Raw genomic sequence first — 27,626 nt, 5'->3', positions numbered from 1 at the left:
GATTACATCCCTTATGTGTTGTATGTGCCATCTCAGGTCAATGAAGGAGTTGGCCAGCTGCAGCAGTTGCGTCGGCGAGCCAGCGGTACGGAACTGTGCAGGGTTTGGATATACCGCTGTCCACGGCATGGGCATCTGGGTGGGGCAAAGAAACGGCCTTTGAACTCACATGGAGGACACAAAACTCATCGTCCCTCTCTCTGTGACTCCTGACGCATGGCAGAGTCGTCACTGAACAATGCTGCCATGGAACCTAGTCCCAGGGTGAGCGATGAAGGACGTGACCATAAGGACCCCCTCCTCCTGGACCTTCTCCACAACGCACGGTCCACTGCTGTGCGGGACGAGTTCCTGCGCTTGCCAGCGGAGACTTACACCGCTGACCACGAGATCAAGATCCTGGTGAGGGCGAGTCGGCGGGCAGGGATATCGTGCCAATGATGGACAAGCTCTTCACCCCTTAGCCGCCGAAGGGGAGAGGGGCCCAGGAGGGAGTGTTGTGATCGGTGCCACCACCTAATGCACATTCCACCCGCGCAGGCAAGTACCTATAATGTGAATGGACAGACTCCCAGCACGGACCTGAGTTTGACCGAGTGGCTGGGTGGAGGTCGGCATGCCGATCTGGTTGCAGTCGCCTTCCAGGCAAGTGGGCAGCCTGGCGGCGAAGGCCGGTTTTGGCAGTCGGGCCCCTCTGGAATGGGCGAGAATCGGCTTCGCTTGTAGTATGCCGTGTGAGGTTGCGTCATAATGATGTGGTGTGCTGTACTTATTCGCCCCGGCCATGCCATGCCAGCCCCCAAACCAGGGCTGAGCCCGACCATAACATCGCGCCATGGCAACCCCTCCGGCCCCGCTGCCCGCAGGAAGTCGTCCCTCTTAACGCCTCAAATGTGGTCCTGGGTGGCAGCGGCGAGAACGTCGCTCGCTGGGACGCCCTCGTGGCCGACACACTGAACGCTGGGCTCTCACCACCTCGGGCCAAACCGGCGCCCGACGATGGCCGGGAGGGCAGGCAGTCCCAGGCGCGGGACCTGTCGGCACGCCTTAGCGATGTCCGGCTCGCAGACGCAGCTGAATCTGGTGGCGAAAGCACGCTTGACCGGGAGGCGAGCGCCGACGCCGCCGCCCCCACGGCTGGCGAGCGCTGGGCGGCAGCGGACCCCAGCGCCGCGCTCACCAACGGCACCGATCCGTCCCCTGCGGCAGAGGATGGCGTGGAGTACACCCCGCGCGAGCCGAGCGTGAGCAGCCCCGCCTTCCTCTCCCCCGGCACCTCCTCCACATCCGACCAGGAGTACCAGTCCGGGGACGAATCCCTGGACACGCGCATCGATGGCGACCCTGCCGCCTTTGTGCAGGTCCGCTGGCCTGTGGTGTGATGGTGGGTGGCATGAGGATGCCTTGGTGGTCAGGTCTTCTCCTCCCTCTGGGGGCTGGTCAATGCAGGGAGACGGGCCAGAGTAACCGGCTCGGGATTGGTGAGGCTGCTGCAGCGTCGCCAGCTCGGGCTCCGCAGCTGAGCGCTTGAGCGACCCCTCCCTGGCCCACCCCAGGTTGCCGCGCGGCAGCTGGTGGGCATCTACCTCTCCATCTGGGTGCGAGCCTCCCTGCTGCCTCACGTGCATGGCATCCAGATCCTGTCGGTGGCGACAGGCATGATGGGCTACCTGGGGAACAAGGGTGCGCGCAGGGTGGAAGGGGACCTACCATCGGAAGGGGGCGCAACGGGCGAACTGGGGGAGGCGGCCAATGAAGGCGCCTGGTGCCGTCTGAGCGGTGCAGGACGGGCGCCTGCCTCCTTCCAGATTCGGCTTTGGCGCTGTGGAGTCTGAACCGCCCTTGCCGCCCCATGGAGACAAAAGTCAAGTGGCTTCCCCCCTCCCTGCAGGCGCGGTGGCCATCCGAATGCGGCTGTACGACACCGGTGTGTGCTTTGTCAGCTCCCACCTGGCCTCGGGTGAGTGCACGTGCAGGGTCACCGACTGCTGTGCCCTTGGGGATGTTTTGAGTACAGACGCAGGGCTGACCGAGGCCAGCACGGGTCAACAAGATCTGTATGCGAGCCCGATCTTGGCGAAGCCGTGAGATGCTGGGGCCGCCGCTGAAGTCCAAGGGTGCGAGCTTGCTGGACCCCACCTCCCATCCTGCTCCCCGAACCCTGCCCTCACAGGCGAGAACCCTGGCGATGAGGCAAAGCGCCACTACGACCACGCGGAGATCCTGAGGCGGGGCTACTTTGGCGACGCCACCACCGCCTCGGTCGCGAGGCCCACCCTGGGCGCAGCCACCGGGTCCCTGACCCCAGACGTGCAGCGGGTGGCGGGCCCTGCAGTCCGGGGCGGGCACTGGGGGCCCGCCCTGTCGCACATGATGGCCACGCAGCACGTCTTCTGGATGGGGGACCTGAACTACCGCCTGCATGGGGGCGGGGCGGGGAGCACGACCATCCTCAAAGCCATTGCTGAAGGTGTGTTCTTACTGTATGTGGTTGTGGAAAGGGGGGTGAGAGAGGGAGATGGGGTTGACAGTCTCGTTTCACCGGCCATGGCAGGGAGCGGTGTATCGTCGTCCCCACCTCCACATTGCGCTGGTATTGCTTAGGCTGTACTGAGGAGGAGGCCGTGGCTGGTTGTCACAACATCCTCTTTCCCAAACTATAACAAAGCTCAGTCCTCCTCCTGCATTCACTCGCCATCCTTTCCTCCACACCCCCGCCAGGCGAGCTCGAGTCCCTGCTGGCCAGGGACCAGCTGCTGCATGCCATGCGCAGCGGCGCGGCCTTTGCCGGCTGGCAGGAAGCCCCCATCCGGTTCCCCCCGACCTTCAAGTTCAAGCGCGGGTCGCCGCGATATCTGGGGCAGGAGGGCGAGGGCAGCGCCAGCCCTGGCCTCGGCACGGCAGCAAACCTGGCAAGCAGGGCAGCAGAGGAGGGTGTGGCTTCCGTCCCCCCTCTCAACGAGGTGCGGGGCTGATTATTTTGGGGGGGGTGGGCTTGAGGAATGGGCTGAAGGGAGGGGTGATGTGTTGAGCTGGTCGTGCCCTCGATGTCCACTCCGGTGCCACTGCACCGCAGTGAAGTGGGCGCCTTTGCAAGCATGCATAGCATCCTGGGCCGTGCAGATCTCCTTCAGAACCAATCATCCAACTGTGCTGCGGCCAGACCATCCGCTGTGCGCTCCTCACCCCAGGCTGGCAAGGCTGGGACCCCACCGGAGAGGCCGCGAACGCCGGCCTGGACGGATCGCATCCTGTTCAAGAGCCAGACCCCGCACCTCATCAAGCAGACAGCTTACATGTGAGGCACTGTATCTGGAGGGGGGACTGCACTCTAGATGTTAAACCGGAGGGGGGGGGGGGGGGCCGGCGGTGGAGCGGCGCCAATGAAAATAATGGACGCCAGCCCTGGGAGACACAGCGTGATGAGGTGCCCCAACGACATTCCTCCCCTCCCGACCGATAGGTCGGCGCAGGGCATCCAGCTGTCAGACCACAGGCCCGTCAGCGCCGCCTACCTCCTCGTCGCTCACGAGTATCTGCGGCACGAGGTGCGTGCGCTCATAGAAGGCAGGAACAGGGGGGCCTCCCTGTGTCCGCGAGGGCCCGGTAGGCTTGGTGGGATGTGTCGGATACCCGGTCCCCAGGAGCCTCCCACCTCAAACCCTTACCCATACTGTCAAACGACCCTCGCCCTCTTCACAGATTGAGGCAGCGATCGACGTCGCGCGGCGGCTGGTGGACGCCAAGGAGATGGCGGCCACGCCGCACTGCCAGCTGTCGCCGACGTCCGTGGACCTGGGGGTCCTGGGCTACAACGAGGCCAAGGTGTGATGCTTCTCGAGGTCAATGGTGGTTGACCATGGTACTCAGGGATCGGTGCATCGCTGTCGGCGGTGCAGGATTGCTGCTGCCACCCGTTTTCCCTGCACAAAGGAACACGCACTCCCCCTCGACTTCAAATGCCCCAGGAAGTGGAGCTGACGCTGCGGAACGAGGGCCAGGCCCCAGCCATTTTCCAGGTGGTCCCTACGCCCGGCGGCCAGAGCTGCCCCTGGCTGGAGGTCGTGCCCTCCCAGGTGCGCCTGCGGCCCTTACCTTGGTCCTCATGCGCGGGTTCCGATCATCTCTGCGCTTGTCTGGAGGGGACGTGCGTACCTGAGGATCCCCCCCTCCCTCCCACACGCGCTGCTGCAGGGCTCTGTTCCAGCCGGCGGCCGCCGCACCGTCGCGCTGCGCGCGCTGGTGTCCGGTGGGCCAGGCGGCTGCGCGGACGCCCTGCTCTCCTCCCGGGCCTGCTCGCTGGATGCGGTGCTGGTGCTGCGCGTCGCGCGCGGGAACGACATGTTTTTGGCCGTGGGCGGCGCCTACCGGCCCTCCTGGATGGGCCTTCGGCCCCGCACCCTGGCGGAGCGGGGGCCCTACCCCATGTCCAAGCTGTGGCAGGCGGGCAAAGATGTGGGAACGGGTTCCGAGGACGGGGCCGCAGGGGACGAGGGCGCAGAGGCCGGCGACTCGGAGGCCGAGAGCTCAGGTGCAGCGCACGCGGGCGCCGCGGCGGCGGGGAGCGGCAGCGGTCCCCCGCCCGAGCGCACGCCCGGCGTCCCGCTGGAGCTGGCGCGCCTGATCGAGGCGCTGGAGGAGGAGGAGGCGCTGGGCACCCCCGGCCTCTTCATGGTGGACGCGTGCGAGCTGGCCCCGGGGACGGCCGACCCCGAGCCCTTGGCGGCCATCCGCGAGGCGCTGGACCGCGGCGCGGCGGCCTGGCCACGCGGCGTGGGCCCGCGCGACCTGGCCGCCGCACTGCTGGCCGCGCTAGCGGCGCTGCCGGAGCCGGTGTTGCCGGAGGGCGCCAAGGCGCTGTGCGACGTCGCGTCCCACACCACCGTGCGCATGCTGGGGCGGCGTGCGTGCGTGCAGGGCATGGGGCGCCTGGGGGGCCAGGGCGCGGGAGCTGCACACCCCACTTGTGCATTCTGGCTCGCACGTGCTTTCCCGAGCCAAGGAACCCCTTTCCCCCCCATTGCTCGACCCGCCAGGCCGCCACGGCCATGGGCGTCGTGCGCGGCTCCCTGAGCGGGCCGCGGCTGGAGCTGTTCGAGCGCGTGCTGGGACTGCTGCGCGCCGCGCTGGCACCGCGCCGCGCGGAGCGCAACGGCCTGGCCCCCGCCGCGCTGGCGGTGGTGCTGGCGGAGGTCATGTTCCCGCCCCTGCCCCGCGAGATGCATGCGGCGGGGGGCGGGTTGGGCGACGCCGCGGCGCGGGGCCTGGGCGCCGCCGCCGAGAACCTGGCCGCCATCGGCATGCGGCGCATCCGCTTCATTCAGCACCTGCTGATCGAGGAGTGATGGCCGCGGCGTGGGGGCACACGGGGGTCCTGGGACGGGGCGGGCCCGTCGACGGCCTTGACCTCCACTTGCCTGCTTGCCCTACTCGTGCCTGGGACTCCCCCGTCCCCATGCCTCCCCTGCAACCACCTGTGACCTGACGCCCAGGATAGCATCCAATGTCAGGTAAACCTCAATCCAATGCATGGAATGGGATCATGGAGGGTGGATGACACTCGTCCTGATGAAAAGAATGTTATATGCCCATCGTCCAATGTTGGGTCGGCCAGGAGAGGGAAACAACGCCATGCAGCTCGACCCACTCATGCACTTCGTCCGACCCATAAGCACCAAAAGTCTGCATGCAGCGATCGATGGGATCAGACCAAGAATACTCGCCCAAAGCTCTCAGCGCGATACAGCACCAAGGTTGGCTCCCGACGCTGGCCCCCGAGTCTAGAAAGACCCAGCAGGCTCCAGGTCAAATTCTCCGGGGACAAGTTTCTGCGCCCCGGCGACTCCCCCTGCGCTGGTCGATGGAAGCTTCTGTTCGCTGGGGTTGACAACCTCGCTCGAGCACGTCCTGGGCACCATTCTGCACACAATTAACTCTTCTGCGTACCCTCAGTAATACCCCTATTTTCAATCACACATCGCAAACATGTCGAACGGACCTGCCATCGGCATGTAAGTCCCCTGCCTGCACTGACGGCCACCCGCTTTGCATCGTGTTACTTCTCCTCGTATGCTGACATAGCCTCTCCTCAACACTCCTGCAGTGACCTGGGCACAACCTACTCCTGCGTCGGCATCTGGTGAGTAATACTTACTTTGCCGATCCTCCCGCCGCTGCACCTCGCACCCCGACCAGCGACCCTTGCTTCGTTCCATTTCCTCATGGTCGCCTTCTCCCTTCTCTTCGCAGGCAGCATGACCGTGTGGAGATCATCCCCGTGAGTGATCCCTTCGCGTTTGGAGGAGAGCCAGTGCAGCATGGGCCAGGCTGTGGCGGCTGGGATTTCTGGAGCCTTCTATGGTAATCCAGCATGCCAGACTTGATCCACTCAACGTCCCCCCCCTTCTCTCCCCGTATCTTACAGAACGAGCAGGGTAACCGTACCACGCCCTCGTACGTGGCCTTCACCGACACGGAGCGCCTGATCGGCGATGCCGCCAAGAACCAGGTCGCCATGAACCCCATCAACACTGTGTTCGATGCCAAGCGCCTGATCGGCCGCAAGTTCAACGACGGCAACATCCAGCACGACATCTCCCACTGGCCCTTCAAGGTCGTGTCTGGTGCTGGCGAGAAGCCCATGATCCAGGGTGAGTTATGTCGTGAGGAAAGGGGGGGGGGGTTCCCCTGTGGTGAAGGCTCTTTGGTGGCATGCTGTGAGTGCATGGCATGCATCAACAACCATGGTTGTTGCGCGATCCTGACTACATGCCACCTGTCGTCTCGCACTGACAGTGCGCCAACACGCCGCCACCTCCTGCCTTCGGTCCATTCACCACCCACCTCCCTCCCTCCCTTCTATGCAGTCGAGTACAAGGGCGAGACCAAGACCTTTGCCCCCGAGGAGATCTCCTCCATGGTGCTGGTGAAGATGAAGGAGGTGGCCCAGTCCTTTGTGGGCGCCGACAAGGAGGTGAAGAAGGCGGTGGTCACCGTGCCCGCCTACTTCAACGACTCCCAGCGCCAGGCGACCAAGGACGCCGGCGTGATTGCGGGCCTGGACGTCATGCGTATCATCAACGAGCCCACCGCCGCCGCCATCGCGTACGGCCTGGACAAGAAGCACGCCACCACCGGCGAGCAGAACGTGCTCATCTTTGACCTGGGCGGCGGCACCTTTGATGTGTCCCTGCTGACGATCGAGGAGGGCATCTTCGAGGTGAAGGCCACCGCGGGCGACACCCACCTGGGCGGCGAGGACTTTGACAACCGCCTGGTCAGCTTCTTCGTCCAGGAGTTCAAGCGCAAGAACAAGAAGGACATCAGCGGCAACCCGCGCGCGCTGCGCCGCCTGCGCACTGCCTGCGAGCGCGCCAAGCGCCAGCTCTCCTCCTCCACCCAGGCCTCCATCGAGATCGACTCCCTGTACGAGGGCATCGACTTCTACTCCGCCATCACCCGCGCCCGCTTCGAGGAGCTGAACATGGACCTGTTCCGCAAGTGCATGGACCCGGTGGAGAAGGTCATCCGCGACGCCAAGATGGACAAGGGCCAGATCCACGAGGTGGTGCTGGTCGGCGGCTCCACCCGTATCCCCAAGGTCCAGACCCTGCTCCAGGACTTTTTCAACGGCAAGGAGCTGTGCAAGAGCATCAACCCCGACGAGGCCGTCGCCTACGGCGCCGCCGTCCAGGTGTGCAGGGGGGTGGGGATCCGAGTCTGCACGGTCCTGGGCTTGATCTGCTGGACTCCACACATCGATCCTTCTTGTGTACCCTTTGCCTGCAACTTCCAACCCTACATCCTGACTCCCAAATCCCCCCCACTCGTTCCTACTCACTTGCAGGCGGCCATCCTGAACGGCGAGACGCATGAGAAGGTGCAGGACCTGCTGCTCCTGGACGTCATCCCCCTCTCCCTGGGCCTGGAGACCGCGGGCGGCGTGATGACGACGCTGATCGCGCGCAACACCACCATCCCCACCAAGAAGGAGCAGGTGTTCTCCACCTACTCCGACAACCAGCCCGGCGTGCTGATTCAGGTGTACGAGGGTGAGCGCACGCGCACCAAGGACAACAACCTGCTGGGCAAGTTCGAGCTGACGGGCATCCCTCCCGCGCCGCGCGGCGTGCCCCAGATCACCGTCACCTTTGACGTGGACGCCAACGGCATCCTGAACGTCAGTGCGGAGGACAAGACGACGGGGATCAAGAACAAGATCACCATCACCAACGACAAGGGGCGCCTGTCCAAGGAGGAGATCGAGCGCATGGTGCAGGAGGCGGAGAAGTACAAGGGCGAGGACGAGGCGCACTCCAAGAAGGTGGAGGCGCGCAACGGGCTGGAGAACTACGCCTACTCCATGCGCAACACGCTCAAGGAGGGCTCGGTGGCCGAGAAACTGGAGGCCAGCGACAAGGCCGCCATGGAGGCCGCCATCGACAAGGCCATCGAGTGGCTGGACCACAACCAGCTGGCCGAGGAGGAGGAGATCTCCCACCAGCGCGAGGAGCTGGAGGGCGTGTGCAGCCCCATCATCTCCAAGCTGTACGCGGCCGGCGGCGCCCCTGCAGGCGGCGCCCCCGCCGGCCCCGGCGCCCCCGAGGGCACCGGCCCAGGCCCCAAGATCGAGGAGGTCGACTGAGCAGCGGTGTTGGTCGGTGGGGTCCAGGGAGTTGGCGCTTGAGCGAGCCCAAGGCGGTCGCCCCTGTCCATGCTCCCGTCTCCCCAGCCTCCCCCCTGTCTATTTGCTTCATTGCTGCGTTCTGCGCTTTCCCCCTTTGCTCCCTCCTTCCCGTGCTGAGAACCTTGAAAGGTGTCGTAAGCATACTCACAGCCTAAGCAGCCAGGGAACAAGGAGAGGGGAGGGAAAGACGGCCGGGGAGGGGAGGACGAGCCCGCTATGCGAGGTAGTTGTAGATCTGCGCGTCACGCACGTCGCGTTCCAAGTACTCGCGCTCGATCAGCGACTCGATCCGCTTCTTCAGGTCGCTCTGCAGCGGTGGGGTTTGGGGGGGTGGTGTAAAAAGACTGTGGGAGGGGGGGGGGTACGATTGTGTGTGGGGGGTAATGATTGTAGGAGCGGGAGGGCTTATTTGCTGCATGTCCCTCCCGAAGCGGCCCAGGGATGGCGATGCAGCTCGCTGCGCGAGCTGCACAGTCCCCCTTCCCCGTGCCCAAGGGGCACCCCCCTCCCCGCTCACCGCCTTGATGGGGAACTTGAGCTGTACCATGAGCTCGTTCACCAGCAGCTTGTGCGACAGCGTGCGCCGCGTCTTCATGATGCGCACCACGGCGGCGTCCACCTGGTACTGCCGGTCCTGCAGCACCTGGTCGTTGGTCTTGGCGCTCTCCTCCGCGCTCTCGCGCAGCTGGATGGAGTTGATCTTCACGCGGAACAGGCGGCTGGTGTAGCCCTCGTTGTAGGTGAAGCGATCGCCGTCCTCCACCTCGCGCCCCTTGGGCTCCTTGAGGAGCACCCTGCAGGGGGTGTGAAGGGGTTGAGAGGGTGGCCACGAGAATGTGGAGGAGGGAATGCAGCCCCTGCTCTGTAGGGGAGGGATCTGTGCTGCATGCATCCGATCATGCTGTGAGAGTGATCCTGCTTTGCCTCGTCATGACCCAAGGAAGGGTACGTATGTCCGAGCAGCCAAGGGCGCAGTGTGGTATAAAAACCAGTCTCCCAGGTGGCTGACCAGCAAGCCGCAAGCTCCACCCCTGGCCATTGCCCACCTTTGCCCAGACAATCCAGCCGCTGGGACCCCCCGCATGCTCTCCCGCACCTCTCCTTCCCACACGCCAGCGACTGCAGGGTTCTTCGCAGCTCCCGGTCCTCGATGTTGGTGGCGGCCGCCAGCTCCTCCAGGCTCAGCGTGTCTGTGCCTCGCTCAAACTGCATGAGCACGGTCGCCTGGAAGAGCGACACGGAGAGCTCCTTGGACCCTGCGCGGAAGCTGGCCCGCAAGACGCAGGTGCCCAGCGAGTTGTACCAGACGAGTCGCCGCCCCGAGTGCTTTTTCAGGTAAAAGTCCTTGAATGTCTGGAGAGGATGATGGTGTAGCGGGGGGGTGAGGTGGCGTGGTGTCCAAGGCCAGTCCGCCACGCACCACCTTCCACCTCATCCCCCGACAGCGCCCGCCCCCCAAAACGCCCTGCCCCCACCAACACACACCAACACGGGCACACACCTGCTGGCTGGCGGTGAGGACCTCGGGCAGGGAGCACTCGTCGGCAGGGTAGGAGGGCCAGAAGCCCAGAGTCAGGACGTGCACGCCCATCTCCTGCACCGCGGCGCCCCCCACCGCCAGCTGCCCCGCTCCCGGGCCCGCCAGGGAGGCCCGGAACCCTGCCACGACGTCGTGGGACAGCTCCACATCCTTGAACATGCCCTCCAGCTTGGTGGTGAACTGCGCCCCGCACTCCGCCTTCAGCTTGCTGATGCACGCCTTCTCTGCGTCGATGGAAGAGCTGCGCCCCAGGAGCAGCCGCTTGGCCAGATCCTTTTTGTAAAAGGCCTCGAACACGTCCTTGCCCTGCGGTGGGTGTGGGTGTGGGCGGGTAGGAGGGTGAGTGGGAAGCTTGCAACGCTGCTGATCGCCACAGTCCGCCTGCAATCCACTTGAAAGCCCAGCAGGGCTGCGAGCCAAGGCAATCCAGCATTCTGCCTCCTCAAGCCACCAAGCCTGCCGCCGGTCGCTATTTTGCACCTGGCCAGGAGTGTCCTCCTCCTCACTCTACGTCCCTCCTCCCCTCCCGGGCCCCCCTCCCCCTCCTCCTTGCCTGACCATCACATACCCCCCCCTGCCATACATGGCTCCCGTGGAGAACAATGAATACCTGGATGTATCGGAAGAGGACAAGCACGGCGTCCAGGGCCGAGTCGATGTCGTCCTGGGCCAGGCCCTTGACGCCGCCCCGCATCACGCCGTCGATGTACTTGGCGATCAGCTCCGCCGGCTTGTTCTGCCGCTGGTTGATGAAGTACTCGAAGGCCTCCTTCAGCGCCTGCGCAAAGGCCTCGCTGCGTGCGAAGGCCGTCGCCACGTACGACTCCAGGCGGCTGCGCCAGGTCAGCAGGTCGCTGACCAGAGTGCCCTCCCGCTCCAGATCGCCCACCCGCGCCAGGCCCACGCGCCGGACGTGGCCCTTGAAGGCTGCGCGCAGGCCGTCCAACGCATCGATGCGCTCCGACAGGCGGTATGCGCGGGACAGGTCCTCCACCCTGCCCTCCTCGATCAGCGCGTCCAGCCCACGCTGCAGCAGGGAGGCTGTGGTGCGGTGTGCAGGTGCGGGTGTGAGTGGGGCATCGTGCGGCTTTTATGCGCTGTTGGATGGTCCTCCGTGCCAAAAGATGTTCCCTTGTCCACTCCCGAGGGCATCAGCTCGGGAGCAGGTGGCGCGAGTGTGCACGCCCCCTCCCCCCTTTTCACTCTTTTCTACAGTAGCCCCTCCCTTCCTCACCCATGTGCTCCTCCAGCAGGCTGGCCTTCAGGGTGGCCATGAGCAGGTCCCTGCTCTGCTGGCCGAGGTAGGCCTCGCAGCGCGCCTCCTCCTCCGCCAGCCGGCGCTCGGCGTGCAGGAGGTAGGCTGGCACGTCCAGCTCCTGAGCGAGACGCGTGCCCTCCGCGGTGTAGTAGGCCAGCGTGGCCGCCAGCAGTGGCCGCTGGAAGGCGGGGCCGTAGAGATGCAGCAGGGTCAGGGCCTGGAGCAGGCCCGCGGCCAGCTTCCCATCCACCGCCGCCCCGTTCCGGTCGGCCTCCACCAGGTCCACCAGGCCGCGCACGACGCGGTCCACGAGGGCAGGGCGGGCGGCGAGCTCGGCGCCAAAGTCCGACAGGCCCAGCTCGTACAGAGAGCGGACCCCGGGCACGTTGGCGGAGGCCTTGAGGTAGCCGCAGTCCAGGTACATGAAGATCTGGCGGGTGAGCAGGAGCTGGGAGGTGTAGGCCCGCCAGGCAGACCCCACCTGCTCAAGGAAGACGGGGGCTGAGGGCGGCGCCGAGGCCAGGCCCTGCACCACCGCCGCGGCGTGGGCGCGGATCAGGACGGACAGGCGGCCGTACAGGCCGGCCCCGCCCCCGTCCTTGCACAGGAACTCCACGGCGTGGTACAGCTCCTCCAGACTGGTGGAGGTGGGGGTGCCACTCTGCACAGCCAGCACCGCGGTCTCCAGCTGGGCCCAGGCGCCCTCCTCGTACCCAGATGGAAGACCGGTGGCGAGGCGCTTCAGGGGCCGGATGACCACCTTGCGCACATCGCCACGCCCGCGGGCGCTGACGGGCCCACGCATCCCGGGTGCGCTGATCGGGTGGACCTCGACCCGAGCGGCGGGGGAAGGGGGTCCACGCTAAGGTAATGTATTCATGGCCATCTCTGTAGGATCATGGCACGGCGAGACCGCAGACTGTGGGCATGGCGTGCAGGGATAGGATCGAAGGCATTGCGTGGAGTGGGAGAACCCTGGAGGTGGAGTTTCCGCGCGCGCCCACGGCTCCGACACCATGCGGTGATCGTTTTGGATCTCTCTCAGTTACATGAGGAATCCACCCATGCCAAGCCGGGTCACCTTGTCTTGGCCTCTGTAGTAGAAGTTGGGATCCGGTATCGCATGCTCTTATGCATTCTGCTGGGTGCAAGACAGGATCGTTTTGAGCATGTGGGAAGCAGAGCCCCAGCCAGGCAGCAATTTTGGAAGCATGGTCGGATGATATCCCACTCAGCCCAGCTGAGCTCCGAGAGTCACGCTCAAGTAATAGAGGGAGTCCAAGAGCCGCGTGGCAGGGACACGACTCCATTGGAAAGCCGTGTTTTGAGGGCAGCGGTAGCAGAGGAACCGCCCCGGCCTTTTGGTCTGTGGGGGCACTGCCATGTTGAGGCTGCCCGCATCCGCGCGCCCTCCGGGTGAGCGACAGCTCCAGGGGGACCTTGCAGTCCCGCATGCAAGGCCACAAGCTGTATCTGCTGGTTCTGAGCCACCCCCTCGGGATAGCCACTCGTCTTGCAGCCCTGGCTCCCCTGCTCCGCCCGCCATCACTTCTTGGGGCGGTACGTGTCAAATCTCCACTCCAGCTCCATCACGCTCACGGCCTCCCCAGACTTCTCGTCATACTCTGCCCACTCCCCACTGGAAAGGTCCACGTCCTCCCACACCATGCCGCTCGGCGCCCTTATGACGAAGCCGTCCTGCAGGGGTGGGAGCATGTGCGCGCTCAGTGGTATACTGGAACGGGCAGGGGCGGGCGGAATTTCTGGGACGCCCTGGCACCCAGGCCCAGGCCCGAAGCATGCAGCACCACCCCTTACCACTCGCCTGAGGCTGCCAGGCGATGGGGTCCAGACCCCTGCACTCAAACGCCACGATGGGCACAAACTTGCCAGCATCCGCCGCGGTGAGGGCTCGGGTAACACCCTTGATATGCTGCAAGCTCAGGCTCGCCTCGTGCCGGGCGTCGCGCGACCACTTGAGCGCAAAGTGGGCCGTGCCGCGACTCCCGGAGAGCTCCTGCTCTTCCAAGGGTGACACCACGACGCCTTCCCGCTGGTCATCACCGGCACTGTCCTTGACCTGGACATGGGGTGGGCGAGGAAGGTTGGGGGCAGGGGGGAGATGTTGACTTCTGTGATTGCACAGCACCCAGCTGCCCTTGCAAGATACCGAGCATGAAGAGCAGGCCCTGCCGATGGGCACCCTCCACTAGTGCCCGAGTTGCAACATACTGCCACCCGGCCCATGCAATTGTCTCAGCAAAGCTCACCGTGAGAGTGTACGACGAATCCTCGGGCAAACTGATACTTTCTATGTTCTCCAGGTCTGCCTTGATGCTCAGAGTGAAGACCTGTAACAGCATGAGGGTTGAGTATTCCCTACAGTGTTGCACAAGCATGTATGCATACCGAAGATGCAAGCAGAATGAGCGCCCCGAGCACTTCCCGCTCCCGCACCGGCATCGCGAATACTATTTTCAGAGTTACAAGAATCTTAGTTCTCTGCGCAGGGTTTGTGCTGAATGAGGAGCGATATATGCCTTGGGACAATGCTTACCGTGCAACCTGGACGACTCGCGCCACGCTGGCAATCCCCAGATTTTTTGAAACGCATGCGATTCTGTAAATCACGCGAAGCAGGTACATGAGGCGCCACATGAGCAAGCAGCCGTTCAGCTCTGTGATTTACTCCCCCATCAAGCCGCGCAGCCTGTGACCGAGAAGCCCCAAGGACCGCCAGCGGGGTGGGGCTGACCGAGACAGGGTGTTACCTGACGGGAGCGAGGGCCCTGCGGGCGCTCTTCACTCGATCTTCAGATGGCTACCCTCCTGCAACAGGGTACCTTCGCCCCACATAGATCCTGGTCCGGCCTGAAGGTGCGTGGCATTGTCTTCGGCTGATTCCGAGCCCTGCAGATGGGGTTCCAGGGCCACCCTCTCACTTCCTGGTCCCTCACCATGATCTTCAGGGCACTCGGCGTGTTTCCAAGCCGACTTTGAATCGTCTACATGTGAGGAATAGCTCCAAGGCCGGTGCAGGGCCGGTGTCGGATGCACACCTGGCCCATCTGCGGAATGCGGGGCACCCCGTGCCCGAGGCCCCTGGCCTGCAAGGCTTCGTAGCAAAGCTGAAAGCGGCCTGGCAGATTTTCTTTCCCGAGAAGCCTCCGGTCTTGACCCCCAAGGACGAGGGAAAGAACAGGCTCAGGATGATCCTCGTGGCAGACAGGTGGGATGGGCGTGAGGACAAGGAGTGGGCCTTGCGGGAGTGCACGTCAATCCCGTCCATGCAAGTTCTTCAGCCCATGGGCCGGCGTGACGAGATGCAGCGTCTTTCATGCCTCAGCAAGCGACCTAATTCCGCTTTGTAGGTGTGGCATCACCCCAGACAGTCTGACGGGCATGCGGGAAAGCATCGTCCAGGCAGTGTCAGCATATGTGGACATAGAGACAGAGGAGGAGATTGAGGTGAACCTGTCCACCGACCCAGAGCTTGGCACCATCTATTCTGTGGCTGTTCCTGTTCGTCGCGTCAAATCTCGGAGGATTGGGGGGGTTGATACCTCAGAGGATGGGAAGATCATTGTCAAGGTAAGGGGGGACAGTTCGGGTGGCCTTTTTTTAGCGCTTCAAGCTCTGATGGCGTGGGGGCTTGGCATGCGCTCCAGTACCCTTTCAAGGAGAGTTGCATGCCCAGTGTGCTTTGGTCCTCTCACTCTGACTTCCTTGCCTTGCAGTGGGATCCAAAGGACCCCAACAGCGATCCCAGTGACCAGTTCCCCTTTGGCGTGTGAGGTGCCAATGCTCGGCCTCAAGAGCTGTGGAGTCGCAGCAACGACGGAGCTCAGCATCCAGCAACTGCACACATCGTTCTCTAGAATCCATGTACCCCACCAATTTGTGCTTAACGCTCCTGCCGAGATGATATTTCCCGAGCGCATGCGATCCTTTCACCCGCAAAGATGTACAACCAAGTCCTCTGGAGGAGGGTCTAGCGCGCGCGTGCGCTCCCTCGAGTTTCCCCGTTGTTCGTCCAACGACAACACAACGTCGATGCTCAATTATCGCAGCATAAAACAACACATTATACGAGTATGGCTCGGTAATGGCGTGGGAATGGAGATCACGCCGGAAGTGCTGTCCTCTTTCGGGATAGGGAAAGTGTTCAAGGTGGGCTGGGCAACGGGGTAGGGAAGGGCCCCTTCCACCTGCGGCCCCACGAATCAATGCTCAGCCAAGTGCATCTTTTTACCTTGCAGGAAAGTACCGACCGTATCAACTCCTTGGACTTCCACCGCACCCACGACCTGCTGGTGACGGGTGGAGACGACGATGCCATCCGGCTGTATGACACAGAGACCGGCACCGCCCTTCAGGCGCTGCTCAGCAAGAAGTATGGAGTGAAGTCGGTGTGCTTCACACACGATCCCAGCTCCGTCATATACAGCAGCAACAAGGTGACAGGGCACCAGCGGTGGTGTTCCCTGCGAAGGTCCCATGTGTAGAGCTGCTGGTCTGAAGAATGTCATATGGAGAGGGAGTTTGGGTCCTGTGAAGTCCCGGATTGGGATCAGATCCCAAAGGCATGACGCGGGCAGCCATTGAGCGCGCCCTTGCTCGCTGGAGTGCTGCGCTACGCAAATGGCAGCTACTGCAGTAGCTCAATCTACTTCCCTCTCCCCTAACCTCCCACACGCATCTGCCGTACAGGGCGCGGACTATGCGCTGCGGTACCATGACCTCCACAGCAACCGATATGTGCGTTACTTCAGGGGACATGGGGCCAAGGTCACCACGCTGTGCATGTCCCCAAAGTCGGACAACTTCCTGAGCGCGGCGGAAGACAAGCAGGTGCGGCTCTGGGACCTGCGCCAGCCCCACTGCCAGGCCATGCTGCAGACGCCAGGCCTGCCGACAGTGGCCTACGATGAGCAGGGCCTGGTCTTCTGCGTGGGCGCCGAGAGCGGGGTGGTCAAGCTCTACGACGCCCGGAACTACGGGCAGGGGCCATTTGCAGCCTTCACGGTGAGGGCACAGAGGGGGCGCAAAAGCTGCCAGGGCTGGACGGCTGTGCCCGGTGGGTATGCTGCAAGCAGAAGAGCAGTGGCGGGTGGCTGAGTCACGCGATGGGCCCTCGTAGGGGGACGCTTGCTGCAGTCATGCGTGGGGCACCTGATCGCTGTGCCATCCTCGTCGCAGCCTTACGCTCAGCATGCCATTCCCACACACCCCAGGTCGCGGACGAGAAGAACGGGGCCGCCGTATTTGCCGTGCTGCGATTCTCGCTGGATGGCAAGTACCTGCTGGCGGTGGTGGAGGGCAGGATCTACGTCATGGACGCGTTTGAGGGCACAGTGGAGCGCAAGGTGTGTGGGGTTGCGGGTTCCTCAAGACTGGCCATGCGGAAGGGAGCTGCATGGGCCGAGGGCACCGCAGTGCAGATGCAGGCCATGGCAGTGCCAGACAGAGCCAGGGTCAGCAGCCTGGGACCCTGATCTCGTTCCACAACCGATCTGACCCCAGCTGAGGGTGGGCGAGCCTGTCCTTTCAATCTGGCCGACCGGGCATCCCCCCTGGCATCCACGCAGGTCCACAGCAATATTCCCGAGGGCGGCACGGCCCTGGAGGCCTGCCTCACCGCCGACGGCAAGTATGTTCTGTCGGGGTGCGCTGACCGCGCGGTGAGGGCCTGGAGCGTCGCCGATGGCTCTGTGGTCTCTGAGTGGAAGGGCCATGCTGGGGTCCCCACATGTCTCAAGGTAGGCCAGGAACGGATGCCAGGGGCCTCCCGGGGCGTGTGCATCGGGATTGAGAGGGTTGTGCGCAGGGGGCTGACGCTAAACATGTGCAGTGCAGGTTGCAAAGTTTTCGCAGCTGGGGGAACCAGAGCCGTGTGCAGCAATGTGCGGGGTTGACACTCGATCACAAAGGCTTAGTGGTGCACCTTTCATCATTGAGATGCCACTCTGCGAGCCAATCCCTTCCCTTTGCCTCCCTGTGCAGTGGTCACCCCGCAAGATGCTGGTGGCATCTGCGTGTCAAGCCCTTGCGCTGTGGATCCCGGCAGTGTAGTGTGGCGCCTTTGATGCCCCAGAACCTGGCACAGCATGTGGTTCTCGCCCACAGCAGGTGCTTTCTTCTCGACGGTGACCTGGGGACAGGGGTGTCATGCTGCCTCACGCACCGTCAGGAGGCTCGGTCATCCGCCAGCGATGGGGAGGCGTGCATGGTGTGCTTCCAGACCATGTGCGGCGCTCCTGGGGAGCTCATTCTTCGCCTCAATGCCACCGCCAAACCCATCTGTACCGAGGCAGCCTTGCGAAGTCGTGTCTAGCTGGTGGCATGGCCGCTGGTGACATGGAACCTCCAATCTTGCAGTCCAATCGAAAGGCCATCAGGCTACTTTTAATGCACACAAGAGCAATGGGGTAAGTGTGTCTTGTCGTCAGGTATGCATGTGCCGGTCATGTGCACCCATATGGATCGCATGGTCCTGGTGACATGCTGCGTGTAGAGGCAGAGTATCTCTGGGTCCTGGCCAGGAGCAGTCAGAAGTAGAAGGTGGCATCCCAGGGTCGGCCCTGTCGGGTGGTACAACGGCAAAACTTGGTCAGGCAAGTGTGGTGGACATGCGCGCACAGAAGATGCTGCGCCACGAGCGACGCCTAGACCCCCCAGCCATCTGGACGTCGGCTGAGGGAGAGGCGGCTTTGGGGGTCTTGGGAGTCTGGAAAGCCTGCAGACAGGCAGAATGGCACCAATGAATGGGGTACAATGAGGCATGCCTCCTTGGGATAGGATAGCCAAGTGGCGCAGGGAGCACCACACAGGTCCAGCAGGCCCCGCAGCAGGCCCCTGGCTGCAGCAGGCCCCAATGGCAGTCGCACCACCCACCTTCACAGCAAGGGAGATGGCCTTCTTGGCAGGGATGCTGAAGGAGGACTGGATGCGATGGTCCAGCTCCCTCCTGGCCGCGGCCACCTCCGTCTCGGTGCGGTCCAGGTCCTTTGCTAGGCCGTCAGCCTTGGCAGTGGCCTCGCTGGGCACACGCTCTGCCTGGGCAGCCTGCGCCCTGGCCTGGGCTGCATCGGCAGTCGCCGCGGCCGCCGCCTTACGAGCCTCCTCCGCCTGCAGCCGCGCTTCGCCGGCCTCCTCCAGGGCCCAGCGCGTCTCCATCTGGGCCTGGCTGCGCTGGGCCCTGTGGGAGGCAGCCACGTCGCGCGCATGTGTGGCGTCAGAGAGGGCCACCTCCAGCTTCCCCTCGGCCATGTCGACCCTCAGCCGGGCTGCCCTGCGCTCCCGCCCGCCCTCGAAGAGCCGGTCGTTCAGAGTGACGATGGTCTGCTTGCACCGCTTCAGGCGCTCCGTGAGCCGGGCGCGCACGTACTCCGACTGTCCCAGGGCGTTGCGGGCCGTCTGCCAGCCACGCTGCGCCTCCTGGACCTCCGCCTCCGCCTTGGACAGCGCGGTCTCCAGCTCTGCCACGTCGGACGCCTCCAGCCTGGCCTGGAGCGCAGCCGTCTCTGCGCGAGCGGCTGCCAGCGTGTCCTCGGCGACAGCTTTCTGCAGGGCCATGGCCCCGATGCTGCTGGCCAGGAGGTTGGCCATGGCATCCTCGGCAGCGGTCTGGATTTGCAGCTTCTCGGCGGCTTCCTGGGGTGGAGGGGAGGTGGACAGGGGGTGGGGGGATCGACTCGATCGGACTTACTCATCGCAGGCCGGAGTAAGTGGCGAGGGTCGCATGGGTTGGAGCTGGTGGACTGTGCACGTGATCACCTCCAGATCGCATCCCATCGCCTGCGCCCGCCGCAATGCCGATGCACCGCCACCTTGAGGTAAACTCGCACCTTTGCCTCGCGCTCGCGTGACAGACGCAGCTGAATCTCCATCTGAGCCATAGGAAAGAGCTCCTCGAAGTCATCGTAGGTCTCCTTGTCGCCAATGGGCTCGCACTCGTCGTCGTCCGACTGCTCATAACAAGGGGGATGAAGGGCATAATTCGCCAACGGACATGGCTCGGATGGAGCACGAACACGACATGGCAAATCGTTTAAGCAATCGATGCTGCCAATAGATGAATTGAGGCTCACCGTGGCGGTCGTGGAGGTCTTCTGGTGGGACAGTCTGGCGAAGGGACTGCAGTCGTCCAGGTCGATCTCCCACTGAGATTTTTTGGGGAGCTGCTGAGCCTGAGGTCCACCAGTGGTCATGGTCATGGGAGCTCTGTAGGTACTTTGCTTTGGCTAGAGGATGTCTCTCGGTGCAAAGGGTCCGACTTCGGAGGACAGGCTGAGGGTAGCTGAGCTGGGCTGGGTGTACAGCAGGACTGGAGGTCGATGTGCCACGATTTGCGAGGGCTGAGGAGGCAGGTTGTATTCCTGAAGGAGAACAGAGGCTTTTGTGTTGATCTCATGAAGTTTGCGGCCTCTTATGCAGCTTTTCCGTTGGCTTTTTCAAATGCACTTCGAGCCAGGGCCAGGTGCTGATGGTGTCAGGTGCCCGACGGCTCTCGTCGAGAATCAGGGTTTCGCAATTCCGCCTGGAACATAAGATTCTGACCTCAAATCCCTGAAGACTCGAGTCTAAGCACATCAAGCTCCACTCCTGCCTCGGTCCGAGTTCCACGGGTCGTATCAGTAGCCGTCATAACATGTCGAACAAGAGTGCCAGTGACCCGCTGACAGCACAACAAGCCGTCGCGGCTTCGCCGGCGTGTGTCGATACTAAATTTAGCTTCCGGTGGCGGATAGTAAGACTCAAATACTTTGTACCTTGATAGCATCCAGTTCTTCTGCCATCACAAGCAGGCATTCGCCGTGTTTAAGCGGGAGTACAGTGTGCCGAACTCATTGCTATTGCGTGCCGCAAACTGCTCGTCGTTCGTAAGCCCCTAGCTGCCCTATGGGTTGTGCCTCAAGACGTCAAGCCCTAAGCCATGCAAGGCCGACTTCTCGCTCTGAATACTCAGCACGAAGTTGACGTCCTTGTTTAGAGTTGCATCACGATGGCCTGAACTTCAGCAACAAGCATTCACAGGGTCACATCCGCACGCTTCGGCCCCCCTGGTGGTCCAGCACAGTGTTGTGGACATTGGAAGTCATCGTCACTATCGCCGTCCTTGAGCAGCTCAAATAAAGGTGCTACTCGCAATGGCTGCCTCGGTCTCTTCTTCCCGGGGCCTTTCCCAGCCGCCGTTTTCCTGCAACGATTTGTATCAAATGGATACCAGCATGGGATGCTGCCAGAGAGAACCCTCATTGGAGAGCGATGCGCTTGCATAAGCGCAATACCTGTGCCAAATGCCCTAGGCCCTCACCACTCCATCCGCACAAATGCATACCCTGCGCGACGCTGCCTGAACCCTCCGGTGCCCTCTCACTCACCCTATGCCTTGTGCAAGTCGTTTCCTTTCAGCTGCACGTGCTTTGGCCTGATCCGCTGTCACCTTCTTGTGGCAGACGACGCACAAGGTCCTCAGGTTCTCAATACCGCAGCCTCCACCACCCTGTGAGGTACCCAGGAGTAGCAGGGTGCAGGATGCACATGAAGCTCATGATGTTGCTCTTCGACCATCGCATCCCTCTCCACTGGCGGGCACTGACAATCACATGGCAACCCCTTGCTGCCTCACCTGGTATACAGGGATGACATGGTCAGCATGCCAAGCATTCCCCTCCACTGCTGAGCGAATGAGACTATCCAAGAGCGTCTTGTTTCCGTGATGAAGGAAACTGGGAGCCAGTCTCTGCAGCACTTCCCTTCTACGCTGCTCCCACCTGATGATGCGGAGGGGAGGCTGGATGTGAATAGCAATTGCTTCTGCTTTGCTGCACCGTGTCAGGCGCTCAACTCAAAGCATTCCCACTCCCCACGGCGCTCTGCATGCCCTCCACAAACGTCAGTAGCTGCACTGTGCTCAGAGAACTCAGTCCCACTCAAGGATGCCATGGCCCTGTACTTACCCCGCACTCCCCTTCTCAATGATCTGCAGCCGTGTCACCAAGGCATGGCAGTCCAGCTTGCACTGAGGATTGGTGCAGACTCCCCTCTCAAGTCGGAAGAGAGCCCTCCTGATGGCCCCGCCGCTCCTCTTCAGTGCAAAGGCAGCTTCACATGCTCCACTGCAATTGAGGTGCATGGCCGAGCTGTTGATGGCACAAGAACGAGGGACCAAAACAAGCAATGATCAGTTCGTGGCTGCCACGAAAGCATGGGGCAATGGGAGATGGATATGTGCCCTGCCACCAAACGTGGGCTGAAGGCACCTCTCAACCATGGCCCTACCTGCAGAACAGCAGATAGTTGTTGTCTAGGGTCGCGGCGGCAGGAACCGCCTTGGCATCAGCAACGACACTGCTGCAATTCAAGCAGAGTCGTTCATCAGTGGCGACCAGGAAGGCTTGGTTGTACTTGGCTTCCGCATTCCACCTGCACGAGGAGGGCATATCGTCAAAGCCTTGGTAGCTCGGAGTCCAGCCCAGAAAGTCTGGGGGCAGGACACAAGCATAGAGCATCCATTTCCGCCTTCTCCGCGCACTGTCTGTGAACGACGGTCACGGTCCTCCACTCTGAGCCAGCTGGGGGAGCTTCACTCTTCTGCGCATCCAGGTATCTCGACGTCCCCAGCCCGTACATGCCCGTCGTCAGGAAACTGGCCTCGAGTCCCGCCACAGCCTGCAGAGGGCTCAGAGGTATGCGGGGACTAATGCAGCAACCATTCTGTGCTCTCACTGAGAGACAGTGCAGTCCTCAACTCGTGCACTGCTTCCTGCTCGAGCTCACGGGCTCAGCACCTGACCAAGGTCAGCAAGCACAGTGCAGACACACCAGATGTGGTTCTGTGCGGGTTAAGACTGAAGCCCTTCCACCGCATACCAAATCCTGCCCCACAACTGACCTCTGACAGGGGCAGTCCCAGGATGGCATCGGCCAGCCGTGCTGCATGCACCGCCCGCAGCTCCCTCCATTCTGCCACAAACGCCTGGGCTCCTGCCAGCGCGGCCTTGAGGATGCCCGGCGTTACCCAAGGCTGCAGCGCAACAAGGCCGATGCCGGGCAGCACCACGGTTTGGGCAGAGCTGGACTGCACCGGTGTTGCGACATCACGCCATTCCTCGCACCACCCCGTTTGTGCACAGTAGATCTTCAGACGCTCCCAAAGGAGTGCCGAAGGGGAGGGACCACCGTCTCCTGCTGGCAAAAGGAGCTCCATGGGTAGACTCAGGTGGAGGGGCCGTGTTCCATCCAGGGCTGCATGGAAGTGCACCCTCTGCGTGTTCAGGCTGACCTCATAAAAGCACTGCAAATCATGGGAATGATCTGTTTGGAGTGAGAGGCTATGGTGATTTCGGGGAAGTGGCATGGACCTTGGTGTTGGTGTTGCTGGGAACTGGAGAATGCAAAGCGGTATGGGGGAAAGGGGCAAAGGCATCTAGCATGGCAGATCGCACAGGGGCTGGCAGGTTTCACCCAGCCTCACCTGGATGTCAGTCTCAGCAGTTGCATCTGCCTGTGACGCGAGGACGTCACTTGGAGCAGGGGGAGGGGTGATAGTCGGTGTGCTGAGAATAGGGGTACACCCCTGGGCATGCTCCCCTTCCTTGAGCTGGTGGAGAGGTTTCAACTCAGCATGACCGCAAGATGCACCACCTGTGACGCATCAGGACAGGTGAGAGGGTGCGAGTCCACGGCATGTGATAATTCTGGGTTATCAAGAGCACAACGACGTGCTGCAGACCACCGCATACCCCTCAGCCCATCATCTCGACCCTGTCATCACCTGGTGGTGGGACCCCGCAGGCCTCGTCAGTGCTTGCATGGGAGGGGCCCGGGGTGGGCTGCAGTGGATCTCCATCCCATGCATGGACCCCTGTCCCGGCACCAGGAGGGGGCGTGATCTGCTCCACGCCGTCGTGCACTGCGTTCACCCGTGCAAGGCTGCGGTGCAGGCGCTGCCACCGCTGCTCGTCGCTGGAGCCCTGCGCACACCTGGGTGGCCATGCATGTGGAACGACGTCGAGTGGTGCGATGGCAGCGACGCATGCGAGGCCCGTCTAGGCAGTCATGGTGCCTGTATGAGGCTTTCTCCCCCCTATTCTCACCCACCCCCCTCACAGGAAGTAGATGTTGACGGGCCAGCAGAGGCCCTGGCGATGCGCTCGAGCCTCGGCCTGCCAGAGGATACCCACCTCGTCTGGGAGCTCTGCGGAATTGGCAGGGTAGGAGGAGCACTGAGGCAGAGTCAGGTGCTGTTCCAAGCCACACCCCGACCTTGAAGAGAGCACCCGGCCTACGCAACACCAGCATACCTGCAAACGCCACTGCACTGGCAGCACTGAAGTCCAAGCCCACCCCTGCCGCAAGCAGCGACAGCAGGGCGACTCGAATGCGTGGGTTCCGCTGAAATTGCGCTGCGGCTTGACGCCTGTGGACGATTAAAAGATGCGTGACATCGCATGTATCAGGGCACTGCGCCATGCTAGGAGATGTCAGCCAACCGAGGTGGGGGCATGCCTGACCGGCAGGGCCGGTGCCTTGGGAGTTTACCCAAGAATTCCTACAGCAGTCTACCTCCACACCAGCTTCACCCAGCTTGAGCAGCCCACCTGTCTTCAGCATCAGTGTCGCCATCGATGCGAATGTAAGGTACACTTTCGGCGCCGCCGGCCCCCTCCATCGCGTCCGCAAGGCCCGCCATGACGGCTTTATGGTGCACGAACACCAGGATCTTGGGCCCACCACCACGCTCGCTGGTCACTGACGCAAGGCCATGCGCGTCACGGTTGCGGTCAGTGGTGCCCACCTGCTGGTTCATGGGTGGCAAGTGTGAGAGCGCTGGCCCAGGACACCGTGTCCATGATTGCAAACGCCTTGCAGGCTCGAAAGTCTCACCCTCCTCCAGCCCACCATAGCTGCTGCAAGGCACACTGGCCCCCCTCGGCTCGCCTGTTCCTGGCCCAGGAGGTTACGGAGCCACTCAATCACGCTAGGAAGCTTTGCGATTCCTGCATGGGTACGTGATGTCGGGAGCTGCAGTGGCGAGCAAGCGGCGGCCTGGGTTTGTATGGCCTCAGACCCACAGACCTTGGAGCCACCTTGTCTGGCACACAGACACCGTGCCACACCCCGCACCCGTTGCCTGCGCGGCAGATCTTGCTTGGCAGCCCTCGTCGTCCCCTGCTCCTTCCCCCGCCCGGCCCGGCTTGGCTCTGATGCGCGGCAGTCTCACCACCTGCCGTCGCTTGGGAGGGAGCTGGGCTAGCACCTCCCGCTTCAGCCTCCGTAGCATGACGGCGTAGCGCAGCAGGCGGTGCAGCTCCTCCGCGCGCCGCAAGCCCGAGTTGTCCACATGCGTGGTTTCCTCGCCACCGCGAATCCTGCTACGCACGATGTGCCTGGCGCAGTAGAGGCCAGCGTACTGCTGCCTTGTGTCCCCGAGCATCCCCGGGCGGAGAGCATCCACCTGAGTGCACATGCAGGGGAGACTCAACAGGTTGAAATGTGATGGTGGGCAGGAGTGCAGTGCATTACGAGTACTTGCTTCAGAGCACGCGGTAGAAGGGGCCGATTGCTGCTGACTTTCCCCTGGGAAGTGCATATGGCAGAGAGCACGCGGATCTCACCGCTCTTCACACCATCCCCGCACACCTGTCGAAAGAGGTCATACGGCTTAGACAGGGATGGGGTTCCTGTCAGAAAGATGGCACGCTGGGCACGCTTCGCGACAGACACGGTGGCCTCTGTGTGGTATGCATCAGGCTCTTGGCCGGCTGTCCGGAGAGTGTGAGACTCTGCTCAGGTGAGGGGTGGGTGTGACGGTGGGTGCGGACGCAGAGAGGGGCTGCAAATACGAGGTTGGCGGTCCAAAAATGCTTTCCTAAGCAGTGAGCTGTTCCAGGCAAAGATTTTCCTCCCTACGCACCATCTGCGATGATGATCTTGAAGCCGAGGCCGGCCATGCATCCAGGGACTGCGCACCGAGATGTGTAACCGGATGACCGATTGGCCTTGCAAGTTTTAAGCGCAAGCTGACCGCCACGGCCCTTGCAGGCGTCGCAGCAAAGGCGTTGCAGCATCTCATATGAGGTGATCTGCAACACAGAAGTTGGGGACAGCTTGCAGCGGTGAGGGTGCTTGGTGAGATGTGGGTGACAAGGGCAGGACTGTGAGATCAAGGGCGCAATTTGAGAGCATGTTACCGAGGGGACCAGGCCGGTGAGGCATGGCACTCGAGGAGGGTGAGCCGCCACTACCAGCTCACCGTGATGGGCGGCAGCTTGTGGTCCAGTCGATCTGTCCGGCCCTCAATGAGGTGGATCCAACCAGGTCGAAGATTCGGAAGCCAGCGCTCGAATTCTTCGGCCCAGGTCAGTCGTAGCGAGGCAGGAGTCACCACCAGGAGAGGCCATTCGTCCTATAGGGGATACAGCAAAGAGCTTGGGAATCCATGACGCCATTCAATTGCAGCATGGTGGTTCAAACATAGAGCTGGTCGTCATGTGGCCTCATTCACCTATAGGCGCCTTCCCTTGCCCCTTGCCCTACCTTATAACATTCGGCCAGAGCAATGGCTTGCACAGTTTTACCCACACCCATCTCATCAGCGATCAGAATCCGTCCCTGGTGCTGCAGGCCCCGCCGCACCCCTTCCCTCTGGAAGGGAAGGAGCGCGGACAAGAGGCCAGGTGGGAGGCGAGCCTCCATGACGGAAGTGGCCTCCTCCGCTGACATCCCAGGATCCGACCTGGGAGTAGGTGGGTTAGGTGGCATAGGCTCTACTACAAGTACAGTTTAGCACTAGCATGTGCTCCTTCTCTTCCAAGACCTCTGCAACATTACATACTGCGGTTGGCCTCCTCCCACTCCATGCACCTGAAAGCTGCCAGGGTCGGTAAAGGTATGAGATTGGGTGTGGGAAGCAAGACCTTGCCTTCCTTTGCAAGGGGTCCCCCCCTGATTGCATGCACAAGGCTTTGGTATGCTGACATTGGGAAGATGACTGGCCCGCTCGTGAGGCTCGCACCACCAGAGTGCTCTCCTTCAAGTGCCACGCCATGGGCTTTCAGTATTGCGGCGACTCCACCACAATGAGTAACAGCAGCGGAAGCTCCTTCTCCACACGAGACCTTTGTAAGACGGTATTGCCCACTGTTAGCGTCAGACCCAGGTGACATCAACATGGCAAAGAAAAGACTGAGGCGCTCCATAAGCCTCTCCCCTGCATGTCCACCTGGATTTGATGCCTGTCGATGACAGTGATCTCAATCTCTGGGAGGACTCGTGGTGGGACAACCCACTCCTTGAAGGAACAACCAGGCTTGCTGCACGCGTAGCAGTAAGCCTGGATATCTGGCCGAGCCTCCCAGACCAGCATGCTCCCGCAGCCGTGCGAGAAGATGCCAGGACAGCTGCAATGGGTGGGAAAGGGTGGGTGAGGCTCCCTGGGGTTGGCATGCCTCAGCACACCACTGCATGCAGGACTTGAGAGCCAGCAATCAGTGCCAACACTGAGTCCAGGCATACACCTGTAAGGCTCAGAGAGAGCCGCCGGTCTGCTGTTTACCTGTCGTACTGAGATCGGGGAGGGGGAATGGTCGTCACCTTGCTCTGAAAACTCCGTATGCTGTTTGACAGCTCCTCCACGGTGCCCACAAAGGGAAGGCAGGCAGGTTGCGGATCCACCGCGGGCAGGGGCTCGGCTTCCATCACGCCTCGTCAATTTCCAATGAAGTTCGGTGTCAAATTGCGAGGAGCTATCGAAGGGCCGCCCATCTTGTGCTTATCGACAAGCAGGCCTTGAAAAGAGTGGCAGTATCGGGGTGACGAACATTGACACTCTAGCTGTTACAAATAATGCTTTCAAGTATTCACATAAATTCCCGTAAAGGGATCACTCCTGGTGCGAAATTTCCATACACCTCGCAGAGGTCTCGAGATCACTTCCTCACAAAGAGCTCGAGGCATGCAATTGAGAAGCGACGCCATCATGCATGTTCTGAGATTTTCCAATTTACTACTTAACATGATCGCAGCGGTTGCGAGCTCCCCCAGGGGCATAGTGTCCCAGTTGTTTGCCTGAGCGCGGTGTAGGCGCGGTGTTGGCCAAACCTTCCCTCAAATCTTCACTGCTGCAAGGGATGCTT

General features: G+C 62.3%; 6 protein-coding genes across 6 annotated transcripts; 2 read left to right on the top strand and 4 right to left on the bottom strand.

The window, feature by feature from the left end:
* Window positions 1-246: 246 nt before the first annotated feature.
* Window positions 247-8,824, top strand: F751_2616 (Heat shock cognate 70 kDa protein; the record flags this gene model as incomplete). Its single annotated transcript, XM_011400368.1, has 19 exons — window positions 247-402; window positions 867-1,361; window positions 1,557-1,683; window positions 1,892-1,960; window positions 2,174-2,470; window positions 2,722-2,963; window positions 3,192-3,298; window positions 3,464-3,548; window positions 3,703-3,825; window positions 3,969-4,076; window positions 4,195-4,455; window positions 4,612-4,884; window positions 5,037-5,197; window positions 6,104-6,139; window positions 6,250-6,277; window positions 6,425-6,613; window positions 6,950-7,693; window positions 7,847-8,041; window positions 8,816-8,824. 19 exons carry the CDS (start codon window positions 247-249, stop codon window positions 8,822-8,824), a joined length of 3,705 nt encoding a protein of 1,234 aa, XP_011398670.1.
* Window positions 8,825-8,900: 76 nt separating this feature from the next.
* On the bottom strand, window positions 8,901-12,289 carry F751_2615 (Cullin-4; the record flags this gene model as incomplete). Its single annotated transcript, XM_011400367.1, has 6 exons — window positions 8,901-8,993; window positions 9,204-9,480; window positions 9,783-10,039; window positions 10,188-10,532; window positions 10,837-11,267; window positions 11,461-12,289. The coding sequence occupies 6 exons, from the start codon at window positions 12,287-12,289 to the stop codon at window positions 8,901-8,903; spliced, it is 2,232 nt and encodes a 743-aa protein (XP_011398669.1).
* Window positions 12,290-13,029: 740 nt separating this feature from the next.
* F751_2614 (UPF0587 protein C1orf123-like protein) lies at window positions 13,030-13,847 on the bottom strand (the record flags this gene model as incomplete). The annotated part of the gene is made up of 3 exons (XM_011400366.1): window positions 13,030-13,165; window positions 13,293-13,564; window positions 13,755-13,847. 3 exons carry the CDS (start codon window positions 13,845-13,847, stop codon window positions 13,030-13,032), a joined length of 501 nt encoding a protein of 166 aa, XP_011398668.1.
* Window positions 13,848-15,600: 1,753 nt separating this feature from the next.
* Window positions 15,601-17,556, top strand: F751_2613 (WD repeat-containing protein 82; the record flags this gene model as incomplete). The annotated part of the gene is made up of 6 exons (XM_011400365.1): window positions 15,601-15,654; window positions 15,744-15,941; window positions 16,195-16,509; window positions 16,719-16,850; window positions 17,073-17,243; window positions 17,488-17,556. The coding sequence occupies 6 exons, from the start codon at window positions 15,601-15,603 to the stop codon at window positions 17,554-17,556; spliced, it is 939 nt and encodes a 312-aa protein (XP_011398667.1).
* A 476-nt stretch (window positions 17,557-18,032) lies between these two features.
* On the bottom strand, window positions 18,033-19,694 carry F751_2612 (hypothetical protein; the record flags this gene model as incomplete). Its single annotated transcript, XM_011400364.1, has 4 exons — window positions 18,033-18,065; window positions 18,379-19,137; window positions 19,332-19,451; window positions 19,575-19,694. 4 exons carry the CDS (start codon window positions 19,692-19,694, stop codon window positions 18,033-18,035), a joined length of 1,032 nt encoding a protein of 343 aa, XP_011398666.1.
* A 2,070-nt stretch (window positions 19,695-21,764) lies between these two features.
* F751_2611 (DNA annealing helicase and endonuclease ZRANB3) lies at window positions 21,765-25,442 on the bottom strand (the record flags this gene model as incomplete). Its single annotated transcript, XM_011400363.1, has 10 exons — window positions 21,765-21,912; window positions 22,022-22,158; window positions 22,382-22,636; window positions 23,412-23,472; window positions 23,599-23,686; window positions 23,793-23,908; window positions 24,090-24,286; window positions 24,713-24,946; window positions 25,132-25,274; window positions 25,406-25,442. The coding sequence occupies 10 exons, from the start codon at window positions 25,440-25,442 to the stop codon at window positions 21,765-21,767; spliced, it is 1,416 nt and encodes a 471-aa protein (XP_011398665.1).
* Between the last annotated feature and the right edge of the window lie 2,184 nt (window positions 25,443-27,626).

Source organism: Auxenochlorella protothecoides (assembly GCF_000733215.1).
Source record: "Auxenochlorella protothecoides strain 0710 unplaced genomic scaffold scaffold24, whole genome shotgun sequence".
NCBI lineage: Eukaryota > Viridiplantae > Chlorophyta > Trebouxiophyceae > Chlorellales > Chlorellaceae > Auxenochlorella > Auxenochlorella protothecoides.
Note: the sequence above shows the minus strand (reverse complement) of the source record. Positions and strands in the feature narration are given on the sequence as shown.